The sequence below is a fragment of the Haliaeetus leucocephalus genome, unplaced genomic scaffold (genome assembly GCF_000737465.1).
Source record: "Haliaeetus leucocephalus isolate CR32 unplaced genomic scaffold, Haliaeetus_leucocephalus-4.0 Scaffold0, whole genome shotgun sequence".
NCBI lineage: Eukaryota > Metazoa > Chordata > Aves > Accipitriformes > Accipitridae > Haliaeetus > Haliaeetus leucocephalus.
This window is the reverse complement of record NW_010972436.1, coordinates 19,188,200-19,208,360: the sequence shown is the minus strand read 5'-3', so window position 1 is coordinate 19,208,360 and position 20,161 is coordinate 19,188,200. Positions and strand designations below refer to the sequence as shown.

Genomic DNA, 20,161 nt, shown 5'->3' with positions numbered 1-20,161 from the left:
GATGACTGTACTGAACACCAGCATCGAAAAAGTATTTTCTATGCAGTATTATTTCTATTCAGAAAAAGTATTTTTCCTACCTTATTATCATCTTCATAGTCATTATATCCACAAGTACTTAAGACGTCAGGAAAAATATCTGACCATCCATTACTTGTACAATTTTTGCTAATATTTCCTGTAAAGCAAAATTTGAGAGTTTAAATTAGAAAGATTCAAAAGTCTCCTCATCAATGAATCTTTAGACAACATAACTTTGTCATTCTCTGTTAATATCCTGTATTTCCTAGCAGTCCTGTTAAAGCAACCCAGCCATTTTCTTTCATGTGCTCTTCAATCATATTACTTCGGCTTTTACTCTTGCTCTGAGTTGCCTTTGCACTAGAGAAAAACAAAAGTAATTCCAAGAGGTGATGGCAGGCTTCTGCTTTGGTATAACAGCTATTTCTGTTACATCTGCAAAAGCCTGAAATATTTTGCTCTTTTATCTAAAGTATTTTGGGGGCACTCTTTCAGCTCCCTCTAGAAAGGGGATAATTTGTAGGTAAAGTAATTTGGTAGAAATGTAATTTAAGTGAGAGTTGTTCTAACCTCCTATTTAAGCTTTTCTGAGAAGGCAATACCAAATGATCTACTGAAGAGTTATAAAAGCTCTTAGATATTATGGTGATGAATTACTGCTACAGCAAATGTTGGTAGAGTTGGTAATGCACTTGAAAGGCCAAATTATGTGATAGTTTGAAGAATGAGGAAATAAATATGCATGCTGAATCTCACTCTTTGAACGAATCACTGAAAAAATGTAGTCCAAGGAATGTACAGGAGATATGCAAGTACGGTTGGAAAGGAATTTTGAACATCTATTCATTTCAGAAAGGATTTTTTGGTTGGAACTGAGAGTAGTTGTTCACTCTTTTCCCAGATGAAGTCATGCAGATGAGATGCAGGCAACTCATGATTCTACTCTTTAATCTAATTAATATGAACTAATGTTCATACAGTATGGAACAGCTTCAATAGGAGAAAACTGAAGAGTCTGATGTCAGAATAAGGAATAGTCATTAAAATTATTACAACTTACTCTTACAATGTTAAATCATAAGCAACTTCCTCTCACCCTTCTTACAGCACTTTTTATATCCACGATACTTGAAATCTATAATAGCATACTGCTTTGGTTTGTAGTATTCTTTAACTGGCTTAAAGATGCCTGTTTTTCACCACAGAAGAACAAATTTATGTGTCACAGATCAACTTTGGCCAAGAATAACCAAACATGTTTACATACACTCCAAACTAAAGCTTTTGTGATTTTTATCTTGCTGATTGGTTACTGGAATTTCTTCTTTGTATAAAGTCTTCAGAGGAAAGTTGTAAATATCCTACAAATGGTTGACCAACCAACAACCAAATCTTTCTAGCTTATAACAAGGCCTTGACCTCAAACCACAGTGTCTCCTCAAACAAGAGGACCACTTCTGCCATTTGGCATAGATATGGCATATTTTAAAGAAAACGTAACCTATTTATACACTCTGAAGAGTCTTCACTTTAAAACTACATCAAGATTCTCTGACTAGGCAGAGCAGAGGAATGTATTAACAGAACCACAAATTATGTCAAAGCCAATTTTGCAATAAAAAGACTCCATGTACTCAGGATGCTGAAGTATTTTCTACTATAAATACTGTAAGGCCTTCTAACTTAAAGACAGTTAGGCAAAGTTCTATGGAAGACATTTTTTATTTCTACACTGTCATTCCATGCAATTAAATATTTCAGATGGCAACCTCATTTAAAACCTGTAACTTGACACATACATTTGAATAAAAAATTAACAGAGTAACTTTCTGATACTCATATACTTACATCATCATGTACAATACAGAAAAAACATTATAGGATAATATGATTGCTTTTACAGTAAAAAGTCACTTAATATAAAGTTACTAACACTCAATAGAGAATTAATTATGTGGTATGCTTAAACTATAACCTTGACCATCACAGAAGAAATTAGGAGCCAGTCCTCCAAAAGTTGTAAAGATGAGAAGACTACTTTTTAAAATTCACAATTTAAATTAAGAAATCCTTTAAAGAATAAATGGTATTTAAAAGCGTACTTGTGATTTGGAATACTTCCATGAAAAATAAGGTAGTCTAGATCATCCTGTAGTAGAATTATAATTCCTCTTAAACCCTGAGAAAACTACAACATACATCTCACAAATGTGGTTAAATAAAAAGAGTTAGATTTCTTGTTAAAAGACTTTTTTATAATTTCCTGCCATAAGAATCAAGTAAATTTGAAATGTGCTGTGTATGAATTAAATAAACTATATATTGCTGAGCATAATCAAATTATAAAGGTGCTGGCTGAGATAGTTAGATCTTAATTGAATCAACCGTGCAAGTTGTCTGCAAATTATAGAAAGACAAGATTTTAAAAATCCTCTTAACTGAACAGGTACCTCTAAACAACCACCCTGTTAGTTCCACAAGCAAGAAGTAAATGGGTAGCTATGAAAAAAGCTGTATACGTGAAAAATATAGCAAACTATAAAAAGGAACTGATCTTTCAGTCTTGATGACGTCATGCCCAAGTGAGATAGACTTGTAATGCATTATGAAGTTTTCAGACTTACATATTTATTGCAGTTGGTTTGTAGGAAAATTAAAATGTTATTGTAATATAAGATACTGACAGTTGTTAAATATCAAGCACCCAAACTCCAGAGAGAGCATGCATGCTCTAGCTTTTGGCAAATAGAAGCAGTGTGATTTAATTCAGATTTTGAATTTTTGATACTTATTCGTTTGCCTTGTCTCATGACACCACCTTAATATTTTCGTTTGAGTCATTTGAATACTTTTATAGATTTCACAAGATTTAGTGAACATTACACATACCTTCCCCTTTATAAACTGTTTAGACTATCCATGATAAACTAATCAAGATTCACCAGCTCCAGGAATGAAAACCTTTGCTCATCTGTAGATTATTTTACCGGAACAAGACTTAATCAACAGTTTTGATAATAAAGGTATTTTAGTGATACCCCAAGCTAGCCTCTATGTTAAAAGTGATATTGTTAAAAAGCTCTCCACAGAGACCTCAAAAGCAGAATTAAATTACTGTGTTTTGCATCTTCCACCAGCTCTTCATGACAAACATTTCTCACATGAGCAATGGGGATAAGATTTTTCCTGCTGCATTTTGAGATACGTATGTGAAATGCTATGTGTGCATCTATTTTTAAAACCCTCAGTAAGAAGCCAAAGTGCAAAATTAAACCACAGTATGATGTATTGACAAGATGGTGCAGAAGACAGTAGACTTAAAACAGTTAAATGTTTCAGCAGTCTGAGACACTGATGAGCTCTTTTCAAGTTCCATTAAAAAAGCAGAATAAAAGGTTTCATAATAACTACCTTAAATTGCAATAGTGATAATTTTTAGGTATTAAGTGTTAATGTTGGGTCATTATTTTCATGAAGGCAAGGCAGAGCTCCCCTCCTAAGCACAGAAGGAACAATCTGCATGTGACCTGCTGACAACTGTTAAAGATGTCAGTCAGGATCAGCTGCCTTAATAATTAACACAGATAGGTCAAAAAGAGCAAGTAATGTCTTCAGCCTTGACGAGTGACACTATATCAGAATATATCTTTAGCATCTGACTCAAAGAACACCATATGGACCACAAAAACAATTATTTGGTCTTTTCATGAGGTACCATGAACAACTCTGTTAAGAATCTATTATTTTAACTCTTTAAAAAGAAAATAAAAACCTTAAAATGGAAATAAACCATTTTTAGCACTTTATGTTATAAAATACCAAAGAGAAGACAGCAAAAATACACCTTAAAATGAAATACCTGGTTTGCCAGAAAAAAGGCTAAATACTTTTGGACAAGGGACAGTGACAGTCTCTCCAATCTTTGCAGGACGCCAACAGGTGATGTTATCCCAAACTCCAACACATCCTGAAACAAAACCAGCAGTAACAGACTTGAAAGCTCAGTCTGGTCCAAATCATCTTACTGTATTTACCTCATAGAGACTTGCTGGAAGCTTTGGATAAATAGTTCAAGAAAGATCAGACTCTTTCACGAAAGTTGCAAAGATGGTATTTCCTATGCAAATGTTAAGGGATTCACAAGAGTCTGCTGATTAACCAGCTTATTTTTAGGTCAGTTAAAACATTGTTTGCAAAATGTCTCATTAAAACTATATCATTTTGATGGGATCATGCTAAGAAAAATAAGAAATGCTAAGAAATAACTTCTGAGTATTAATATGGATTATTAAAAATTCCAAAATTTTGAGAATCTCTTAATCACAGTCAAAATGAACTTTTTTATCTGCAGTAATAGGCAGATTGAACATCACAAAGAAATATTTAACTAGTTCATTGGACTTGGCATCACAAATACGATAGGAGCACAGCATGACTGGAGAATTTTTGGAACAAAGGGGATGGACTTACAAAATCATCTCTCCTAAATTAAATAACAGAGATTTGAACAAAGAATGCTTCAATGTATATTGATTTCAGGAAGGGGGGGGGGGTCATAAAATTTTATAGGCATGTTTTATAGTAGTACTAGTAACAACTTGTTACTAGTAGATAGTAACTACTTGTTACGGCTTTGCCCATGCTGATGTCTATATAAATGTGGCTCAAAAGCAGTATCTTGTGAATGCGCATATATCTTCCTATAGCCTGCTACAGCCACTTGGATGAACTGTGCTCTATTTGTTTCAAGGTGTCTACTTATGATGCATGCCTTCTAAGCTAAGTGAAGAGTTCTGAAGGTTTCTGAATATAAGCCTTATGAAGAATTAAGAGGACAAAGAATTAAGGAAATGTTACTCACATTAACTCAGTCCAAGTTATCTCAAAAAAAAAACCAACATCCAAAATTCTGGGCATTTATGTCTTCAAATAAGGCAATTCACACTTGACAATTTAAATTTGTAATTAATGCTAGAGAGAAAAAAAACTTTTATCCTACCAGTATTATCTCCATAAGATTATTAGAAAGTATAAGGGACAGTTTATTCCTTTCAGTAGAGAACATGAAACTTGGACTAGGAACTGCTCACATCCATGTATAATACTATTCTTCAGAATATTTATAGTATTAGCAATTCACTATTCATTTACTCCATGTTAGTGAGGTCATACCCAAAATCAAGCCACCTGAGTTAAAGGAAGCTGCAAAAGGAGCATTTAGAAGTTCTATATTTGTATTAAACCATCTTAGTGCAATTAAACTTGGACAGCTTGGGTTGACTTAGTGTCTAGCATCCTACTTTCAAAGTTTAAGTTACTTTCAAAGTACATGTAAACTAGGGAACCCAAGAATGTGTTACAGGACCGGCAGTTGGATTGCCCCTGGGGTTATGTTCTAGCTGCAGCATGAAGCAGAGCCAGTGGCATAGCTTTCCCATGGGTCTCGCTTTCCTTTGGAAGACATCTGTGTGATAGTTGGGAGGGAGCCTCTGTGCTGTACTAAGAATAGGGTTTGGAGATGAAAAAAGATGAGAGGAGGATTATGGGGTAAATTCTGCATTTGGTCACCAATTCTGTAGAGTCCCCGTTACACAGTTTCACAAGGAAATGCTGTTCTCCAGAGGAGTCACTTGTTCACGGGGACTGGGTCTTTCTTCACTCCTCTTAGGATTATACAGCTCTAAATGCAGCATCTGTTCTATATCCAGAAAGATGATGCCAAAAATACGGGATTAGTAATGGGAACACTTCACAAAGTTTATCTGTGTGGGTACATGACATGTAATGCCTTATCCTCCACTGCCTTGTATGTTGTATCAATCTCCAAAGAGGTATGCAAAAAATGTATTAAATGTTCATTACCTCTCACACACCCCCCCCCATACACAGTTCAATGCCTTTTCCAGTCAAGCATCAAAAACCTCCAAAGATGGAGATATCACAATCTCTCTGGGCAACCTACACACACACAACTTCCTCCACGAAGAATTTTTCTATGCATCTAATTAGGATCTCCCTTGCTGCAGGTTGCTTTGATTGCTTCTTGTTGTGTTTCTTGGGGTTTTTTTTCTGTTCACATCTGAGAAGAGCCTGGCTCCATCTTCTCTGTAAGCCCATTAGGTAGATGAAGACAGCAATCAGATCACTCTTCTCCAAGCTGAACAAACCCAGCTTTCAGTAAGTCACTATAGGCTGCATATTCCAGAGCCATCTCCATGCCCTCTGCTGAGCCAATTAATGGCTTTCCTGTACGCAGGAGCCCAAAACCGGACACAGTACTCTGCTGAGATGCAGCCTTACAAGTGCCAAACAGAGACAGATAATTGCTTCTCTTGATCTACCAGTTTGCTAATGTAGCACAGTATAGGGTTAAACCTCACCTCCATAAGGGTGCACTGTTGACTCATGTTTAAATTAGTATCTTTCTAAAGCAAACTCCTAAAATGGGTCAGAAGAATTTCATCCTATAAAATGCTTATTTCTTCCCAAGAGAGCCTGAAGCTGTTAATCAAGCTGCAGAATCTAGACTCTAGGTATCTGTATTTACTCCAGTCAATCCTATCCTTATTTGCTTAATACTATGTGACTAACCTCAGTTTGTCAAGTTCTCCAGTTACCTGAAGAGGACTAATTGTTTTGGTTCCTTTAGTAACTCTGACTCCTAGCCAATATATCTGACTCCTTCTTTTAGCTTTACCTTGGAGTAAGGGAGACGTACTTAGGACTAGGAACTGTGAGAGTGACATTCTTTTTAGCTGTATTCCACAGTTGGCTGAGAAGTTATTGTTCCCATTGGTAATTCAGTCTTTTCAGGTTTCTGGTCCTTACCTCTTGAATGAGTGTTTTTAGCAACTGACTTGGAGTCAGTAATAGTCTGAACTCCATAAACACTCCTGTTTTCCCTGATGATCATGCAGTTTGTCCTTTCTAGTGTATCTGCCCCTACAGCTGGTTCATACATTTCTTTATGAATTAATTAATGAGTTTTCTGTATGCTCCGTTTTACCTGTCTACCTTGTACTGCCTTCTAGCACTTGTGGCTTTTCTTTCAGCATTAGTAAAGATATCTCTGAGATGATGTTGACTTGGTCATCTGTATATAATTTAAGAGGTTTACATCTGAGCAAGTCTTCTTCATACCCTTTGAAGTCAATGGAACTTAAACATGCCTAGGTGCTTCCTGAGTTGCAGTACTGGATCAAAATCAAGTCCAACTCTCTATGAGGTAACACCAGGGCTTATGAAAAGTAAAAGAATATTTACCTCAGTCAATTCAGGTCATGCTTCCTTCCCAATTGATTTTAAGCCAGAAACAACATCAACAATGTGACATACAAATAATCAGAAAGACAAAGAAACTATTTTCTTCATCTGCCAGCACTCAGAACTATAGTGACAAAATGAAACTCTTTTGGCTTTGATGGATGTACTGCCTGAGCCAGCATAAACAAGCCCTGGAGTACACAAGAATAATCAGCATCTTGTGTGACTTCAGACCTTTTCAGTTCATCCCCATTTCCACTAACAAGTGACAGCTGAGATGAGTCATTAAAGTGTGCATGCACGCTCATAAAAACTGATGACTTTCACAAATTTTCCCTTTTGTTCAACATACTCTCTGTAAGATGGTGGATTTGCTACAGTAATCTGCACAGTTCAGAGGCCTTTATAAATTTTTGCTACACTGTTATATGGACTGGGCTAAGGTTTTGCTAAAAAGGCAGCTGAACAATGTAGACTTCAGAGCTCCATTAGTAAGTTTTCCACAAAAACCCACAAAACTCTTATTCGAGCTTCAATTACATGAAATATTAGACCGAAGAACTGCGGCCTAAGTCCTATTCCCACCAAAATTATTCAACACAATTTGTATCAGATCTCGAAGCTAGCTTGCAGGAGGGAAATCAGTATACAAGTTTTTGACATTCAAAATGTTACAAGTCACTAATGTTTTCTGGGGAATGTGTTTCTTAACTCCATTTTTCCTCAGTATTTTAGGACTTTACAGGCATCTACAGCACAAAAAGAATGATACTTTTCCAGACTCCTTAAATCAAATAGATGAAATAACACAAAAGATGTATTTCCTACATCTAGACTGCATTCAAATGCATCAACAATCATGAAAGTGAAAGTTGAGTGGCTGTCATCAGAATTCCAAGAACATTAAGCCTCAATTTATGTATATTTACAGACTTATTTATTATGGTACAGGAAATCTGAGAAAACTGCTGAAATGTCCTGGAGGCATTTATAGTCACTGAATGACTACAGTGTACTTCTGAAAATTGGTCTAGGCCTGAATGCTGAAATGATGGTGTTACTAGTGCACTGCTAGAGGCTGCTACAACTGTTAAACAATACGCACTTTTCCAGGCTTTCAAATCACACCCTTCCTCATTTCCTCCTCCTCTTATTACTACAGGTTTTTGACAATATTGCAGTCATACATCTTTTTCTTCTCTTAGCAAAACATACCCTTGTGCAGAGGTGGGACACAATTAACAAGTCCATTCTTCCTACACTTGCATCAATTTGTCTCTTCCATCCCGACAACTTTTCTCTATTGTACAGCACAAGCTTAATTGTGCATAATTGAAATTAGCAATTAATTTCCCACTGATCTTGGAAATTCAAGATGTGGCACAGCTGGAGACGTTGGTGAGTCTCACAGGTCTTCAAGTAGATATTGCTCTTTACCCACCATAGTATCCTTTTACAACAACGACATACACAATATTGTCAGAGGATGACTGAGAATGATTCACTTCATCCTAAACCACATGAAAATAGGCCTAATTAATTGCTCCCAACAATTGCCTATTTCTCCCCAGTGACTACAGAGAAGCCTACAGTGCTATAAATACACTGTTGGAAAATGAAGGTGCAATAAATGCTGTTAAATGTGTCTCTTTCTGCACAGAGAATATCTAACTTGATCAAGCTTCATATTCTCCTCTCCTCCTACTCCCTACTACCCTTTGCCCAGCCATTAATTCATTCAATGTCAGGATTTCTGGACTGTCATCCATCACTGCTGCATTTCATAACATCATTATGTACGCTCTTATTCTTTGGAGGTTTTACCCATCTCCCACATATATAAGCCTGTTTCCTACTGTCTCCAAAGGATATTAATCAAGTAAGACAAAAACATTTTTATTTTTAGCTTTAAATAAGGTTTTAAGTTTTAGTTCTAGTAATGATTTTAGCAATAATTCGATAGAAAATATCTCACAAATAAAATTTAAATTGCTCCAATGTTTACTTCATGTCTGCAATATTCTTTATTTATCATATTTTAAAAAATATTCTGAGTACCCAAAAGTATTCTAATGTACATTTTTATCCTTTTATGTTCATTAATGGATTTAGTCTCTATGTTTGCATCCTGCTTCAATAAATTCTCAAGCCTGGAATGTCTTTGCCCTTTCACGCTGATATGTACACATATAAAACCAGTCCAGCTCTTGATCTGTCTAACTCCTCAACTTTTTCTGTGCATCTCTACTACTATATTCTTTACATTCTTCTTTACCTATTAATAAAGCTAGCAAAGGCAAAAAAAGAAAAAAAAAAGGTTCTTCATCCCTATTTCTGTGGTGTCTAGAAGAACGCTCCTGCACCCTACATATAACAATCTGTTTTCAACCTCTTCATTTGCATCACTTATTTCTCTGGTCTGTCATTTGCAGCATATGCAAGGAAACAATCAATCTTGCCAGAAAACCTTTGCTCAATGACTTGCTCAAAAGTGTGTCACTCCTTTACTTCTCTTCCCTCCTGTTCCTCCAGGTGATATTGCAGATGCTATTCTTAGCTAGTTTCAATGAGATCACTTTATTGGAATGTTTGGTCTTTAATGCTTGTGATGCATTTGCAGATACTTCATAATGAAAGGAAACATAACAAACTATAAACTACACTTTGTCTCTCATTTTTTTCAGCTTACCTAAGTATTGCCACCACATTCATCACGTTGCTGAGATCCAGCCTTTGAGCAACACGTCTGCTTACCTACATGTGCTTCTTCATCTATAAAAATGTGTAACACACTGGGTTTGTACTGCAAAGTTTTATTTATATACATATTTTATCCACATATTAACCACTAGGTGGCACTTTGCATTTGGATTTTAAAAATTACCAATTCAAAGAGAGGTTTAGCATTTTTTAAACTGTCTAGGCATGCATGATACATGAAACAAAGAGAGAGTGCCTTGAAAATCAGCCAGAAAGTTGTCAGCTAGTCTCGGGTTTACATTTCGAACAGGGAAACATTTTGATTTTTGTACTTAACTTGACAAAGCTGAAGCAATCTCACCTCTTATGGGCAATGTTTTCTAGACTGTAGGTCTGAACGCCACATCATGTAATTTAGGCTGCAGGAGCATTTATGAACATATACGGACTGAAATTCTTTCTGTATTTTCACACAAGTAATAAGAAAGAAAGGAAAAGGGGGGGCTAGGGAAATAGCAAGCTAGCAAATGGGAAGCAAAGCAGACACACAGCAGAACTGCTTAAAGCGGTAACAGGAGTAAGACAGTAGCAAAAATGCTGTTACTTCAAGATACTTTGCTAAAGTTATTTGCCGTCTACTTTTGTCAGGGCCCTGAGTGCACTAATAGGCCTTAACGGCCCTGACGAGCCTCACGCCCCTGCCCAGGGTCCCATCTAAGCTCAGGTCTGGGCCTGCAGCGATGCTGTGGGTGCACCTGACTTCAGCTTCGTCACAGCAGTGCCCGTGCCCACCTCTGCCCGGGCCCCGACCCACCACCATGGCCCTGCCCGGCCACCCCGGGGATGTGTCTGACCCTGGTTCCCTGCACCAGGCCAGATCCTGACCCCACACCTGCAGGCTCACGTCCCCAGGGAGGTTCCTGATGCCGCCCATGGCTGCCCTCCGGCTGCCTTGGCTGGGGGTGGGATGGGATCTGCCTGCCAGGCCCTGCCTGCCCAGGGGCCCCCAAACCCTCTCCCCAAGGAGCTGACAGTCTGCCATCACGTGAAAATGGAAACACCGGCTGCAAAATGGTCATCAAGCGGCTCCAATATGCCCCTGTTGAACCAAAGCACTGATGTGAAATCGTGCAGTGTATGCAAACCCTGATTATTCAGAAATACTGAGGAAATGCGTATGTAAACTTTTTTGATTACCCGTCAACAAAAACTACACAGCAAGCAGAATTTTGGAAATCTACAGTATGCATCAGATTTAACTAGCGAAACAGAATGACGAAACCAATAGAGTTTATCTCATATTCACCTAAAATGTTTGCAGTTTATAGGTTTTCAAAAGCCAGTCCTATTACCAGGAATGTCAAAAATACTGACTGAGCTTTCTAGGGGATTACTGGCTTTTCCAAATGAAACATTTCAGAAGAAGTGCCTTATTTCCCTTCTGAAGAATAGTTTCCCATCAGATAATCAAAAATCTATAGGCCAATTTTATATTTTAATGTAATTTACGTATTTTTAGGGTTCTGTAAGGAAATATGAAGTTGCCAGCTAAATACTTGGAAGAAAACCCTCTGAAAAAGAAGGGTGAATACATTGCCATCCAAATTTTCCACGACGTAAATCCTGCTTTCCAATTACTCCAAATGTTCTTTGGACACAAGAGCATTTGTTTTTGTATGACTGGACAGCACTCTAATCTTACCATAAGAACACCATTTTCTATTATACTGCAAAGATATTCATGGATGTATGGTCAAAGCTGTAAGAGGTACCTTCATCTTTGTGTTGCCCCAATGTAGACATGCTGTACATTCTTCAAAAAATACCAATAAATATCAATCTCCCCATCTTCATATAAACCCCACCACATTAAAAGTCTCTGTAAAGTATTGGGACCATATACTTCTGTTAGTTTGGATTATATCTAACCCATGTGCTATTTGTTGTATTAGCTGGAGCCTTTTTAGTGTTTTGGTATTCCAGATTGCTTTCTTGTGGTATTTGAACTTTGGATGTCATGAAGAGCAGACTGCCATGGCCACAGCTGTCTTTATCAGGACTCAAGTGCAAAACTATGCAGGGCAGTATTTCTTTCAGAATCTTCTGAAAAACACAATAAATTCACTTATGGCTGTGCACTTTCCTTTTTCAGGGCTCCAAATGCCATTTATTAATGTCTACTGCTGAATTTCTATTTATGTTTTGGGGGGGTGGAAATTTCAGACCTTCAAAATTGTAGAATGTATCTGTGGCCACATGTTGCCTCTCTTCTTTCCAAAAAAGTTTGTTATTGTCACTCTTAGTAACCTTTATTATGTGAGATTTTTGACTAAGGCTGACCAGGACATTTTCTTGGTCTTCACCATTTATTTCCTGTTGGTTAATTTTCAGTAGGCAACTCCTTCCATTCAAGGTTCTTTCTCACTTATTGCTCAGCCTCCTCAAAAGATGAGCCAGCTCTGCCTCTCTTCTGCCCTCAAATAATTAAGTATAGCTTCCACAAAGCCCAGACAGTCAACACTGTAAGGATGATCAGTTTTATGTGGTGACACTTCAATTAATGGAAGCCAAAACAAACAAACATTCAAAGCAGCCCCTTCAGCTCCCCTCATAAGAAAATGTGTGAACCAGAAAGTAGCAATATGCCTGTACTACAGCTAGAAAAGCAGCAGCACAGAGGTTCAAGAAAGCTAAAGTTGTCCTCTCAAGAGCTACTGGTGCTGCATGAAATGAAGTTCCATGATCCAACCATCTCATTTAATTCTACTTTTAATGCTACCTCAGATAACTCTAAGCAACACTGCCGTCTGAACTACTGACTCATTTTACAGAGAAAATAGCTGCACCCCCCCTCCCCCCCAAAAAAAACCTGATGGAAGACCTTGGTAAGATTTGGAGGATTAAGAAAGGGGGAACCTTGAGCAGATTCCTTTTCACATAGCAAAAGAAAGGCCTCATCTGGCTTTGTGTAAGTAAGTCTCCTGTTTACTGATGGGGAGGAGAGAGTGATCATCAGGTTGGCTTAGTTATACTCACAGTCAGGCCTTTTGCGCGATAGAGAGAGATGTGTGTGTCTGTCTATGTGTGGGTTTGGAATGCAAAATAGGCACCTTTCTTACTGGAGAAATAACCTTAACAGCTTAACCTTAACCTTGCTTTAAATTTATGAATGAGTATCATTTTGGTAGTCCTGTCTGTTTTAATTTCCCATTACTAGCTGCATTATAAAGCCTCTCTGAGAGGTTTATGAAATTCTTTCCAAAGCCATTTCTCTTTCCGTCTACATCCCTTCCTCAAAGTTAAGATGTTGTATCTAAAATAAAAAATGTTGTCTGGCATATGGGTCTCACAAAAACACATTTTGGAAAGCAAGAGCTGAAAAGACTCATTTAACTGTGCAACCACTCAGTCCAAAATGAATAAAAAACCCTTAGACTTCATTTTTTCATCATGAAATCTTTTTAGAACTTTTTGTTGTAGAACCCTGTTATAAAGTCTACTGACTGAGTTTTAACATTTTTTATTTCACTTTTCATTTAAAGGTGAACAGAAATATGTCAGTTTGTTTATAAGGAAAAATTCTAAATACTGAGCAAAGACAGAAATTTGCAGTGAGCCAATTTTTATGTATTTTCAATCACTTTTATTGGGAGCTTTCTACTTTTTGTAAGACAAGCCATGGGTAGTAAATAAAAAATAAATTAGTCATTTTCCATATGGACCTCAAAATCTGTAGCTATTATGAGCTACTTAGAGTGCAATTTATCTGCCCTCCAACAATAAGTGCCCCCAAAAAATCCTCTCTTAGGCTTCCAGCTAAGGTGCATCCATACCTCAGGTGTCAAATTATAGGAAAAAAGAAGAAAACAAATGCAGGCAGAATCTAATGCAGTCTCATAAAATAAACAACTAGATTTGCTAGAGAGCACTATAGAGAGGAAGGCACTGCCACAGACCTTTGGAGAGTGACTTTCTTCCCTAAATGGAGTGTAATGCTCTCCACTAATGGATGAGTATGTGCTAATGCCTGAAAATCCCCCAAAGGGTGCAAAGCAGGAGGTCTGGATGTCAAACAGTTTGATGTTGGCAAATAAGCAGAATTTAGACAAACTGGGTCCTGTGGTTTTCACATATCCTTAGCATTGTTCAAAGGATATTTACACTGTATTTATACAGTGCTTCCTTGCAAAACACACCATTGCTTTATTAAGCCATGAAGTAAGCAAGTCCTTCATAGACTTCATGGTCAGTGATTTCAGGTGCACTACAAAAACTACTCGGTGAAATTCTTCAGCCCATGTTAGGAGGCAGCTTAGGTAAGATGACTATAAGATCATTTTAGTATGTAAAAAAAAAAAAAAATAGCACAATAATCTTTAAATCTTTCCTTTATGTCTCCTTAACTGGGAGCTGAGAAGTATTAGATAAGGTAATCAATACATAATTGCCATCTAGGTCAAAGGAGAAACTGTCTGTCCCATAAAAATTGGATCCTTGAAAATTCAGTAGCTGTGCATGCCAGCCAAATTCTGCAGCATGTTACATAGAGGTGTGAAGGTTTCTCAGGTGCCCAAGAAGTTAATGAAAAAATTCCCACTGATTTTGATAATGGAGGCCCAAGCCTCCAGTGGCAAATCTCAGTGAAACTTTATTTCCAAATTCTAGACAGGACCTTCACTAGATTTCATTACAGCTTTTGTTAGGCAGGTAGCACATACTAAAGTTAGAAAAGCATGACAAGAGCTGTATAGCCATCTTTTCCACTCAGGAAAAAGTGAAATAGGATTTGTGAATTTATTGTAATGAATTATGTTTCAAATGTATTACAAATTTTAGGTGTGGAATTAGGCCTTGGACTAGTTCCAGCTTGCCAATTTTCATTAGTAATTCTTCTTTATCAGCAGTCAGAGTATCACTGTGACAATCTGCAAGTCTCTGCTCAAAACACTACTTCCATCTTTGTATGAATACAGAGAGTTTATTAGCAAAATAAGGACACATAAAGAATGGGTATTTTTGGAAATGCAAATGTGTGTATTTAACATAGGCTCTTCCAAACAGGTTCTTGGTAAAGGTACCTGTAACATGAAGCACAGGACAAATTTTCCTATAACATTAAGCATACAGTTTTTAAGAGTTCATTAGCACAGGGGCTTTATTCCAGTCCCCTACAAAATGGATACTCCCTTAAGTTTCAGCCAGGCATTCAATTAAATGTATAAATCCTTCCACTGCTGTTTTATCACTACATGGAGGGCTGAATCAACACCATCAGACATACTGTCTCCTTCCAAGACATGAAGTTCTTGCACGGCAGTTTGCCTTCAGGAGGCACCCCTCTTCCAGTGAAAAGAGGATGTGAAGAAAATATTGACAGAAAACTTCGTTCTTCCCCTAGGGAACCCAAAATAAAACTGGTGTGCATCACAAGGATACCCTTGGAGCAGCCCAGCATCTGGATCACAGAAGTGGATCTTGAAGAAAGCTTGACTTTCAAAGCCATATAATAGCTAATAGCGAATTTATTAATTCAAGATTTAATTCATTAAGCTGAGCTAGCAATTATTTCTCCATCTGGCTTCACACCAGTATTATTTATGTAACAGCCATCTCTCTTCACCACTCATATAAATAAAAAAATCTAAATGTAGATGAATTATTGCAGTAAGATTTTGCTTGGAGAGATATCCATGTAAATTACTCACTGTCATTGTAATTTTTCTAATTACTGATCTGGAATAATGAAAAGGAGAAATTACAGTAAAATACAAATTGCTGATGATCCTTTTAATTATATTATTGTATACAAATTGATATTAAGAGTATGCACTGAGGGAGTTACACATTTAAATCATGAAGAGAGGTGGAGAAAGCATCATGAGTTGGGACTCATGTTTATGCTCAAAGGGCACTGCAGATGGCAGGTCCCTGAGGTACCATAATCATCTTCAGAGTGCATTCAAAACAGACAGAATATGAAAAACAAAATACACTATGTATCACCCAGTTCAGCCAAAGGAAAACAACTGCACTACAAGAGCTTTAGTATTGCAAGGAGCCCAGTTATTCTGAGATGATACATACCTGGACTACCATATCAAAAGGCAGGACACCGATGAGGCTTAGGGCTTTGTAGAACTAATTTGAAATTAAATACTTCCAGCCATTTAAACATCATTTAACAACAGAAATTTAATGATTAGTTTTAGATGTAGCATTACTTTGTAAAAATCAAAATTGTATTTTGAACAGAAAAATGTTCGGTTACCTTTGTATCTAAAATTTATTTCCCCTTTATCTAAGTCGTGCTGAAAGCCTGTCCTTCATTTCAGTACTTTACATGTTACCAGAGGAGTGCTGGGCGGAAAACATATGCAAATGAAGCACTCCAAGAAGCACTTTTACCTTTTCACCAGCATGTGTGTAGAGACTGCTTTCTGCTCACAAGTTCTGGCACACGGTTTAGAAAAGGTAACTAATCATAAAACATTAATACCTTTGTCATTAAAAAATATATAAATTAATAAACACACACTTCCAACTTTCCTAAAATGCCAAAAACTTTTAACCAACTTCTGCCCTAGCTACTTTAATGTTACAGATTTGCTTTTTACTTGGCTGTCTGGATTTACCTGTCACCTTTGTATTTTGCTTGCTGAACAAATAGCTTTATCAGCAGCTCCAACTTACAAGAAAATGTCTTTTTTTCATAATCTTATGTTCTACTCATATGAAAATATAGCAAGGAAATCTAGTAAAATCTAAAATTAAAAAAATAATAAACTACATCTCCTTCTCCTTCTTTCGTCTATTAAATTACAATTGCCCATATTAGTATCTATATATTTATCTTTCTATGTAGAAAGAAAATGAAGTAACAGAGAGAATTTGTTTTTTGAATGTAACACTGTCCAGTTTTTCCTTTGCATTACTCTGTGTTACTCTGGGTGTGAATCTGATCTTCTATCTGAAACATCTTCTGCCTGGGAAACCCAGAGATCATTCCCGCCACTAGTACTTTACTTTCAACCATAGCTAGAGAGAGATGCTTGGATCCAAGGCTTTCAACTTTTCCTCAGACTTGTTCTTTCTGCTGGTCCTGCCATCAGCAGCCTGCAGCTTCTCTGCCAGTCAGAAAACACTAGCAGCAACAGCTTAAAACATGAGAATGCATTTGCTCCCATCTAGTGTCCCACCCAGTGTGTGGCTAGCATCTGGCACACCTCTCACAACATGCTTGCTGCAGCTGTACCTTTAATGCAAAATCTGCACAAATTCTAAATACATAAAATTATAAGCACTGTACAAACAAACAGGGCAACAGCAACCGCAACAGCAAAGAAGGTAAAGGGAGAAAATCTTGAATACTCCAGCTGTCTCTACCTTACAGCTTATCTTTTCTTACCTTTGTAGTCCACTGGCTTTGCATTCTTTAGAAGTTCCATGCACCTTGCTTCCTCCTTGTGAATCTCCAGCCGCAATCTGCATTCTGGATGAACACCATTCACCTGTGTCAAATTAACAAACAGGCCTGGGTCTTGAAAGAGGAATTAAAATGCTTTATAAAGGATGCAGCTACCAATAATGAAAGCCACAACTTTAACTGGCACTGTTTTTGCCCAAGTATGTGCTAGGCATTTTACAGAGACAGTCACTGCCCATTTTAGCTTCTCACATGTTGGCTTTTCAAAACAAAATGTTAAAATAATCTACCAGAGCATTCGCTCCTTCCTGTAGCATTTCAAGGCCAACTGTCATTTAAAAGAAAATATTTAACTTTCTAGTGCATTTACCAATATTGTGTCATGTGACTTTACCTCCAGAAAAACTGTGAGTTAAACTGAAGCAGGAAAGTAAACACATTTGCTTTTTTTGCTTTTGTAGTAAGTTAGGAAGCTGAAAGTTTAATACGAATCCCTGAACATGAAAACCGATCAAACTGCATTCTCTTTGACATGGTGAATTTTGCTTTTCTTCCCTTTTCCACCATGTATATTTTATCTTCTGAAGGCCCCAGAGCATGATTATTTGATTCAAGCAAGTGCTACACAGGAAGAAACCCCCACTCCTTTAAAAATGAAAGCACTATTGCCTTTACTCATTTCTAGCCCTGCCCCCAGTTCCTTGGTTTTCAGAAAGGATTATTTATGTCCACAAGAAGAGACATGGATGTAGCAGTACTGGGGAGAGAAATAGGACACAAGGAAGTTGTGCTGAAGTCAGTTGGATTCAGAGAGGCAGACAGAGCCTAACAGAGAAACATGCGGAGTCCATAGGAGACTGCAGGGGAGAAATGACTGTAGTAGGTCACAAATAGGAAACTAGGAAATGTCACTGGAGCTGAAGGGACAGTGAGATTAGCTCAAATGAAATAACATCATGATGAAGTAAAAAGTGTATATGCAGTACTTCAGTCATCCTCACACTTGTAGTTACCAAGAAAAGGGTGGTTTCTCTCTCTTACTTTTTTTTAGGAGACATTTAATAACAGAATCTGGTAATAATCTCTGATTAATGTGACAATATTTTTTTTTAAATGGCAATACTTACTTAATTAAGCTGTGATCATGGACCCAGAACATAGGACCCATAGTTAGGACTGAGAACCTGGTATTGTGCAGTCTCCTTGTGGGCAAGTCACTTGCGCAGCTTTTAAAAATACAGCGTAATAGCCATAAGTGTAACAGCAGGAGCTGTTACGAAAACTCACGAAAATCTGTCTCTTTTCCAAAAGTCTTATTTCACCATCTACAACATCAGAACCTTACTTCCCTTTCCCCATCTTTTCTCTACACTGACTACTGAAATTATATGTTTTCAGGGCAGATTTTGTTTTTAAAGTTAATTGTACAGATCCTTAACATAAATTAGGATTTCTAGCAGTTATAACAGAAAGTTCACCGTTATACTGAAAATATCTGTCTTTTGTTATATATTATCTACTTTCCAGATAGCTCCCATGTAAAATAAAGTCCCATGTAGACATGTTTTTAATTGCACCTTCCTTTCACATAACAGATTTTTAATATTATTTTTTTTTCCAACTGCAAACATTCAGTACCTGAGAGTAGATCTCCTGCTCATCAAAAAGCGTTATAATTACTGGGTCTTGGAAAGGTAGGTTCCAGTAAACAGAAATGTTAACTAAATGAGGGATAAATCAAAGAAGCTACAGCAATTAAGAAACCTGCCAAATGAGTGACTTCTCTCATACTTCCGAAAGAACTCCAAGTTTCCCAGTGTCAGTGATCTAATACCAAAGATTACTTTGAAAACATAAATTTGTTAGTACCCAAAGGTGACACAACATTACTTTTCAAACCTGGGACACATGCCAAAGTGCAATGTGCTTTGTTCTAATACATACACCTGTTTCATTCAGATGTACTTCATCAAGCCAAACAGATTCAGGGTTCAAAGCTATGTGGCTCTGACCACGTCCTGAAACACATCACGATCCCCCAAACGGATTTTGAGGGCGCTCACCACCTTTCTGGGCAGGTGCTCATCCATCTTTCCCTCTGCTTTACCAAGGGGAGGTTATCCCTTGTAACCACTGAAGACAGAACCGTGTGCGCTGTGTTGTGCATTTTCAAGGTACACAGCTGGAATCCAGCTGAGGAGTCTCTCTGCGGTTTTAGCGACTTAACAATTTTTAAGGCAGTTTGACTGGAAAAACATTTCTTGTGACAAGCAGCTTACATTCACCTTCAGGATGGTTTCCCGACTTTTGGTGGAAATCATCCGTTATTTTAAATTCACAGTAACAAAACCCAGAAAGAGTTAGAGGGCAGACCTTTTTATTCTTCGTAAATCATGTTTCCAGGAACGTTACAGACTTTTACAAACAACTGAAGAAACGCTTAGAAAATATAAAGGTGTTAAAAGCAGACGCCCCAAACTGGATGACTTTAATATTCTGAGCGCTTTGTACGTTGTTATCCGGATGCATGTATTAAAAAGAAATTAATGACGCCCGGTTTTTTCCCCCACATTACGATCGCCAGCGACCCTCTAGACCGAACCAGCGCAGCGCTCCGTGAAAACTCTTCGCGAACTAGTGCTGGCTGCCGGGGAAAACAGCGGGGACCAAGGGACTGGGCGAGGAACGGCCCGGCGCCGGCCCCCGCAGCGCCGCTCCGCTCCGCTCCGCCGGGGATGGGGATGGGGCCGGGGC

General features: G+C 37.6%; 1 protein-coding gene across 1 annotated transcript in view; it reads right to left on the bottom strand.

Moving 5' to 3' along the window:
- The window catches only part of VIPR2 (vasoactive intestinal peptide receptor 2), a 58,720-nt gene that overhangs the window by 38,214 nt on the left and 345 nt on the right, over positions 1 to 20,161 (bottom strand). The window contains exons 2-4 of the mRNA XM_010585714.1: positions 17,390 to 17,492; positions 3,881 to 3,988; positions 81 to 178 (exon numbers count right to left, since the gene is read on the bottom strand). Of these exons, the coding sequence (XP_010584016.1) occupies positions 81 to 178; positions 3,881 to 3,988; positions 17,390 to 17,492 (309 nt within the window). The remainder of the gene's footprint in view (positions 1 to 80; positions 179 to 3,880; positions 3,989 to 17,389; positions 17,493 to 20,161) is intronic.